The sequence below is a fragment of the Octopus bimaculoides genome, chromosome 12 (genome assembly GCF_001194135.2).
Source record: "Octopus bimaculoides isolate UCB-OBI-ISO-001 chromosome 12, ASM119413v2, whole genome shotgun sequence".
NCBI classification, from domain to species: Eukaryota; Metazoa; Mollusca; class Cephalopoda; order Octopoda; family Octopodidae; genus Octopus; species Octopus bimaculoides.
In genome coordinates this window covers 57950405-57959352 of record NC_068992.1, presented here as the reverse complement: position 1 = coordinate 57959352, position 8948 = coordinate 57950405, and the positions used below count along the sequence as shown (strand labels likewise).

The 8948-nt window shown below is 36.8% G+C and overlaps 1 protein-coding gene across 1 annotated transcript in view; it reads right to left on the bottom strand.

Annotated features, from left to right (window-relative positions):
- Positions 1-8186: 8186 nt before the first annotated feature.
- The window catches only part of LOC106883605 (dynactin subunit 3), a 40257-nt gene continuing 39495 nt past the window's right edge, over positions 8187-8948 (bottom strand). Inside the window, exon 8 of the mRNA XM_052972052.1 lies at positions 8187-8201. Coding sequence (XP_052828012.1) covers positions 8187-8201 — 15 coding nt within the window. The remainder of the gene's footprint in view (positions 8202-8948) is intronic.

The following is an 8948-nucleotide window of genomic DNA, read 5'->3' as shown; positions in this document are numbered from 1 at the left end:
TATGTATGTATGTATATATATGTATGTTTGTGTGTCTGTGTTTGTTTCCCCAACATTGCTTGACAACCGATGCTGGTGTGTCCCCCGTAAATTAGCGGTTCGGCAAAAGAGACCGATAGAATAAGTACTAGGGTTACGGGGTCGATTTGCTCGACTAAAGGCGGTGCTCCAGCATGGCCACAGTCAAATGACTGAAACAAGTAAAAGAGTAAAGAGTAAAAGAGTGTGTATATATGTATATGTATACACACACACACAAACAAACAATTTTTAAAATCTTTTACTTACCATGTGGTTGCAAAACAAGCTTCTTAACAACACACACACACACACACACACACACACACATATTTCATGCTCTCTACTCATACCCCTCCCACTGGCTATTTGGTATTGAAATCTTTCATTCACTCTCACCCTATTATCTACTCTTGGCTAGCCATCACTTTCTTAACCCATCCTCTCGAATGCTGGTGTCAATCTACTCTGTTAGGAAGGACATCCAGCTGTAGAAACCAAGCTAAAATGAAACATGAATGAGACATGGTCCCTTGACCTGACTAATCAAGGAGAGCAGAAATGACCAGTCCAAAACATGCCAACATGGAAAGTGGATGCAAAATGATGACCATTGATAGATGTATACATATATTCTTTTATTCTTTTACTTGTTTCAGTCGTTTGACTGCGGCCATGCCGGAGCACCGCCTTTAGTCGAATCAAATCGATCCCAGGACTTATTCTTTGGAAGCCTAGTACTTATTCTATCGGTCTCTTTTTGCCGAACCGCTAAGTTACGGGGACCTAAACACACCAGCATCGGTTGTCAAGCAATGTTGGGGGGACAAACACAGGTACACAACATATACACACATACATATATATATATACATATATACGACAGGCTTCTTTCAGTTTCTGTCTACCAAATCCACTCTCAAGGCTTTCTTTGGTTGGCCCGAGGCTATAGTAGAAGACACTTGCCCAAGGTGCCACACAGTGGGACTGAACCCAGAACCATGTGGTTGGTAAGCAAGCTACTTACCACACAGCCATTCCTGCGCCTATATGTTTATATCTTTCACCAAACTATAACAACAAAGAATATCTTTAGATCTTCAAATATGGTCCACCACCATCAGAATTATAATAAGTATTTGGCTTGTTAAAAAACCTCTAATTAACGATGCTATTATTTATAAAGTAGGATATAAAATTAATTATTTCACTGCTAAGTTTCATTTCGCAGTTGTGGCTGTTTCACGTCATCTATGTTAATAACATCACTGAGAAAGGCATGAATATCACAAAATCACATTTCTGCTATGATTATAATACTGTTGTATCTCATTAAGAAATCAATACATATGCTGTTGTTAATTAACTCAAGCTAACAACTGCCTTGTTTTATTTATTTATTTACTTAATTTGTAGGCTTGGTTTATTTCTCTTCATTCATAATGATTTTAAAATTAAATGAAATTTATAAAAAAAAAAAAACAGCCTCCGACGTTTTGACAGTTGGTTTCTTTAATGTTGTTGATGCAGAAAACAGAATCAACCACAACTAAAAGAATGACATCATCAAATTCAACAATGATGATGATGATGGTGGTGCTGGCGGTGACAATGATAATGATGATGATGATGGTGATGACGACAACTAATGATAATGATAATAGAGACCATGATGATGATGGTGGTGATGATGATGACAATGGAGGTGAAAATGATGATGATGTTGATGACAACAATAATGATAACAGTAGTGGAGGACTGTAATGATGATGATGATGATTGTAGTGTTAGTGACAATGATGATGGGTGGTGATGGTGATGATGCCACTAACAATAAGTCTAATAATAGGCGTAGGAGTGGCTGTGTGGTAAGTAGCTTGCTTACCAACCACATGGTCCCGGGTTCAGTCCCACTGCGTAGCACCTTGGGCAAGTGTCTTCTACTATAGCCTCGGGCCGACCAAAGCCTTGTGAGTGGATTTGGTAGATGGAAACTGAAAGAAGCCCGTTGTATATATGTATATATATATATATATATATGTGTGTATGTGTGTGTATGTGTTTGTGTTTGTCCCCCCAGCATCGCTTGACAACTGATGGCTGTGTGTTTATGTCCCCGTAACTTAGCAGTTCGGCAAAAGAGACTGATAGAATAAGTACTAGGCTTCTAAAGAATAAGTCCTGGGATCGATTTGATTCGACTAAAGGCGGTGCTCCAGCATGGCCACAGTCAAAAGACTGAAACAAGTAAAAGAGTAAAGGGAGTAATGACAATGATGATGGTGATGATGATGATGATGAAACAAGCTATGAAGTTATGTGAAAGACATTAAAGCCCAACAGAAGTTCGGGAGTTCACAACAACAACAATAGTGCTTGATGATAAAGCAGCATCATTCAATGACAAAACATTTCCATCTCAAGAAATGGATGGAGGAACTGAATGTAGCAATAATGCAGGGAAGCAATATCAATCACTTGCTCAGCAATAAACTAAATGAAGGGTCACAAAAAAAAAGAAACATAACTCTTTAGCTACAGATAGCTGACATTAAGCAAGGAACATTCAATTATGTGTTTTGGAAGGGTCAGTTTGCCAATAAATACACAAGCACTGGTTGTATTTCAATTCTTTTTATCATTATTGTTATCAGTTAACCAATTAACTAATCACTTGCTTGGTCAGTAAATCAGTTTATTTGGGTCCTTTTGTTGCAATCTATAATCTTATTAATGATGCGCTGTCAGCAGCTCTTTTTCTATGAAGAAGAACTGATGAAGGTGTGTCATCGTTAAGGTTGCTCACTGCAATGAAATGAACTCTAATTAACCAATTGATTAAATTGATTGACCAAACAAGTGATTCATTAATTGGTTAACAGTGTTTTTCACACTTCATTAGTAAAATGACCTTCCCAGGTACAACAACATCTGTTTCAACACAAGATTTTTACAAATCAAAAAGAAAACATTCAATCAGGAAAACACAGTTGATATGCTGAAGACAATAAAGAATAGAAATAATAATTCTGTGTGTGTGTGTGTGTGTGCATGAGCATGTGTTTATATACATGTGCGAGTGTATGTGTGTATGTAAAACACACACACAATGTCTTGTGCTTTGCAACAGAAAATGGTTTGATTGGTCAGTTTCACACAAATTGTCTAGAAGAATGCATGAACTATTTATTCAATTTAGTTGTGGCAAAGATTCTATATAATGGAATATGAGGAGCTTGGGGGAATTCCTTGTTTTTTCCAAAATTTTTGTTTCTGTTTTGATGCATAAATTTATAAATCTTCTTGGTATGGTTTCATAATGTTCAAGATTTCAACTGCATCTTCAATTCTGCTCCACAATTTTAAGCTTGTTGAGAGCCTAACACTCAAAATTGTTTCAGTGTATTAAAAGATTTCAATCATGGCTTTGAAAATTTTTGTTCCAGAGTTAAAAACATAACACCTGAACACATGTCTTGACAGGTAGGATATTATTATAAATAATTATTAAAAATAAATCATCACTGTTCTTTTCGTGCCCAGCGTCGCCTTTCTGGCACTTGTGCCCGTGGCATGTGTAAGGACTTTTGAGCGAGATCGTTGCCGGTGCCCTTGGACTGGCTCTTGTGTGGATGGCACGTAAAATACACCATTTTGAGCATGGCCGTTGCCAGTTCCGCCTGACTGGCCCTTGTGCTGGTGGCACGTAAAAGTACCCACTACACACTTGGAGTGGTTGGCGTTAGGAAGGGCATCCAGCTGTAGAAACTCTGCCAAATCAGATTGGGGCCTGGTGTAGCCATCTGGTTTCACCAGTCCTCAGTCAAATCGTCCAACCCATGCTAGCATGGAAAGCAGACGTTAAATGATGATGATGATGATGATATATATATATATTAAAACACAGAAAAAAAAAATGAAAATTATGAGTCACATCTAACCAAGGAAGTTACGTTAGTGCTGATCCATTTGTTAAAAGTTTAGTAGCTTGCCCTCTGTCTTGAGGTTTTCACTGAGTAACCTCAATAAAGACAACTTCCATTGGCTCAATTCATGTAGATGTACGTAGGTACTACAGGGAACTGCAATTCACTTGGGTAAGCACTGAAGGATTAAATATCAACTCTGTAGCATTCAGGTTATTCTATCAAATATAACACTAATTTATTCAAATTGTTTTGAATTAATCCTGCATTATCTTGTAGCCTTGAGATTTTGATGATAAGACTAACATTGTAATGTAGGTGTGAGAGGATGGATAAGGCCAGTTTGAACATAAAACAGAATATTTTGGCCAGGTATGTGGCTGGTTTAAATGCTAAAAGGTTAAATATCATGAATATTTCTTTAGTTTGAAATGGTAGGCTCAAATACGTTGTAGTCTGTTGGAGAAGAGGTAAATAGTTTAATCATTCAAGACATACCAAAAATAGTGACAATGATTCCTCTTCAAGGCAAAAGATTAATTAATTGATTAGTTATAATTGTGATCAAAACAACACAGTTTTAGTTATAAAAACAAGAAGTAACGGGACTTCTTCAAGGATCATACAAAACAACCAGACCTGCTGAGTAATTTTGTTAGATTTTAGTTTCCTGTTGATCTTTTCAAGGAACAACAACAACAGTAACAACAAAATATGTTAATTTGTTGTCAAATAATGTTACATAAATTGTGTTTTTTTAAAATTTTTTTTTTTAGAAAATATTCAAAACTTGCAAAAAAAATGTATTTTCAGATATAAACAGAAATATAGAAACATGAATGGTTTGACCAAATCTGAAATTTTAAAATTGAACTTTAAAAAGAAAAGAAAAAAGTAGATTGCCAATAAATAAAGAGTAAAATATGTAGGTCTCTCATATCTACCTCGTTATTTATTTATCATTAAGAATTGGGTAGAATGAAATAGTGTTTTTTTTTTTTATATCATGTATGTATTTACTTAAACAGTGCAGTGAAAACACTCCAAGACAATATAAAGAGAAAAAGAAAATGGAATGAAGACACAACTGTACCAATTAAACAATAATGGGAAACAGATTTCAAACAACCAATTAGTTGAGTAAGAGACAGACTTATACCAAGAGAATCATTAAAGAAGTGTAGCATCATAGTGTAGTGGATATAGATATGTGTAAAGATAGGAGACAGATTTATACCAAGGTAGTACAGTAGAGAGGGTCCTGAACCAACATGGTGTAGCTGAGATGTATTGTACAAGAGAACTCTGTACTTCAACCTCCACAATAATGAAGTAATGATGTGTACACAGCTGTAAATATCGCCCGTGAGAGTAAACAAACCAACACACTGCAGATCTGTGCTAACATTGGATACACTGAACACCTTATTTATCTAGGGATACATCTGTCTAGAGAGGGAGAGGAAAAACTAAAGGGGAAGATGCTATCCAAGATGATGAACAATGGCTGGCTACATTTGGAAACTAAGAGGAGACAGAAGTTATACCAGCAATTAGTAAAAGAGTGAATTTGTGTGTGTGTGTGTGTGTGTGTGTGTGTGTGTGTGTGTGCACATGTATTTTCTTCCCTTCCTTGGGTCCTCAACTCCTGGTAGAATAGTAGGGGCACTGCTGTGACATACAGTGCCATGGCCACTTCCAAAACTTAACAGAGCCCCATCTTGTTCCATAACATCAGCATCATTATCATCAAGAGGAGCAACTAACAGCAGTAGTGGGCCATAGCAGGATTTGAACACTGAACAGAGAGAGCTGGAAGGAATACTGCTAGGCAATCTATCCAACATGCTAATGAGACAACCACCTTGTATGTGTGTATACTTGTGTGTGTGTAGCGGGTAGCATGGCTCAGTGGTTAGAGCTTTAGGCTTACAATCATGAGGTAGTGAGTTCGATTCCCAGACCAGGTTGAGTGTTGTGTTTTTAAGCAAGACACTTTATTTCATTTTGCTCCAGTTCACTCATCTGTAGAAATGAGTGGTGCCAAGCCAAACTGACCTTTGCCTTTCCCTTGGATAACACCAGTGGTGTGGAGAGAGTAGACTGGGGTATGCATGGATGACTGCTGGTCTTCCACAAACAACCTTGCCTGGATTCATGCCTCGGAGGGGAACTTTCTAGGTACAATCCGATGGTCATTCATGACTGAAGGGGGTCTTTACCCCTGTGTGTATGTGCATGTACAGGAACCCATAACCCACGGGTTCATTAGGTACCTCACTCATGTCAGTTTGACACAAAAAACATCCCTGTCCAAGCTACAGAATGAGATGAACTCAGCGCTGCTGTTACTTATATTGATATGGTGATTCAAACTTGTAGTGTCCATTTGCAGCTATGTGGACTGGTCCATCTGAGAGTCAGGTATTTTGGCTATATCAACATCACAGGAACCATTGGCAGTAAATAGTCACCAGCATCTCATGCAGTTATTAGCCTTGCTTCTTACCAACTTGGACGACCATCTCTCTCCCATCTTCTCTCATTCTCTCTCTCTCTGAAGTGTGTGACTTTAACGATGATTTTAGAGTACAACAGAGTAAGAAGAGTATGCAAAACATATAACAGAGTTTACTTATTCATTCATCTAGGCTTCACATTGCTGCTCCTCAGAGTTCCTAGTGAATTAATTAATTCATTCATTCATTCATTTATTTATTTATTTATGTGTGCATGTATATTTGTGTGTATTTATGTGTGTATGTATGTAAATACACACATTACTGTGTGCATCCAGCTTCCATGATACACACATTGATAAACTGCATCTCTGATTGTTTCAATGAGTGAGTAAAAGGGTTGGTTGCAGGAAAAGAACCCAGCTATGAAACACAATCCTAGGTAGTTTGGACATGTAGCTTTCAAACAATAACGAAGATATATAGATGTATATGTGTGTGCTCTTGAGTATGCATGTGTGGGTGTACAACTCAGTAAAGATGGAGCTACGAAACATCAACTGATGAAATGAGTAATGTGTGTGTGTGTGTGTGTATTTATTTGTACATGATGTTAGCAACAAGGTGACTGTAGAAGCATAGTTCACACACTTAGCAACAGAGCAGAGAAGTGGAGTTCTATCTATATTTATATCTATAACCAGAGCAAGCAACACAGTAGACATATATTCGAGATATTGATTCGAAACACAAGTATATACTAATGATTAATTTAAATAGCAAACACAAAAGGAACAGAAAAACTTCACTAGTCAAATACGTACAAAACTTGATCAACAAAAATATTTGTAACACATGAAATGCTGCATCTTTCAAAGCCTTATCAGAGACTTAAACACAAATTTAGAAACAGAAGAATGTAAGGCAACACAAACAGCAGAAGACATGGGTTCTATTGTAATTACTATTCCCAAAGAGCAAATATTTTAATGAGGACTAAGCTATTATTCCTAGCAGATCAAGCTAACACATAGAGGCATCTTTGTTGATAACCCTTTACCATTCATATTATTCTATCAAAAGTAATACATTTTAATTCCCATTATTTTGAATTAATCATGCATTATCTTGTAGCTGTGACATTTTGATGAGGTAACTGTTAATTTTTAGAATGATAATGTAGAGTAGGTGTGAGAGGCCAGATCTGGCCAGTTTGAACATAAAACAGGTAGAACATTTTGGCTGGATATGGCCAGTTTAAATGCTAATGGGTTAACTGGCATTCCCAATTCAGGCTGCTGTTGAGCTGAATCAACTTTGTAGGGAACAAGGCAAATGGGCATGGCTCTCTGGACACTGACAATTTGGCATGGCTGACTGGACATTCAACCTGTTTCGGTGACAGTACTTTATGATTTCAAACAATATAATAATATTCTTCCATACTCTATAACACTTAGCAAAGTCCAAAATCACATCAAGGTTGTGAAGATAAAATTTTAAGATTGTAAACTTTCCTCTAGCACCCTAGCCGTACACTTCTTCCATTCATAGTTGATCATCTAGAATCTAGATCATTACCCCCAAAAACTAGACATTAAACACTATTCAAGTTCTTTTTGCATTGCCATTTTAGATGCCAAGTTTATGTGGAGGTCAATTTTAACTCTCATCCTTCTGGGCTTGATGATACAAGTAGCAGTCAAATACTGTTGATTGATTTAATCAACTTTAACCACCTTTTCTATAAATTTTATGACATATAAAGGATCCACATCATGTTCTACCCAACTCTAATCTTGAACAGAAAAGAAAACAAAAACAAAAAACAAAACAATCTGAGCTTATCTCAACTTGCCACCATAAGCCAAAGGTTTTGCTGTTTAACTTCAAGGAAGAATTATCTTCTGATGTTTGATGACAAAGAATATCAACATCATCAACTACATGACCAACATCTTTTTTTTTGAAGCATCGTCTTCGAATGTTGAGCTTCATGGAGGTGATGACAGGTGACCAAGACCTTGACGATATGCTGTGATTGAGAAGACTTGTCAAACCAGGTGAAATCATAGTAGTGACCATTGCTAGTGTCATGTAAATGGTACCCATTATACTCTCGGAGTGGTTGGCATTAAGAAGAGCATCCAGCCATAGAAACCATGCCAAATCAAACTGGGACCAGGTGCAGCTCTCCAGCTTAGGAGTTCCAATCAAATCATCCAACTCATGCCAGCATGGAAGGCGAACATTAAATGATGACGATGATCTTAAATACTGTTTTATTATTTTAGATGTCTTGATGAATGTGAATAACGAGGAAACAATACTGCTTACCTAAGAGCCTTTAGTATTACGGTAGCTAAAACATGAAGCACAATATACTTCTAGGATTATATTTAGGAACTGTTTTGGAGATTCAATAAATGGCATGCAATTGTACTGGAACACACAACACACTCTCAGCTGAAGCCGCATCACATGCAAGCTAATATATATATATATATAATATTAATATATATGATATACATACATACATATATAT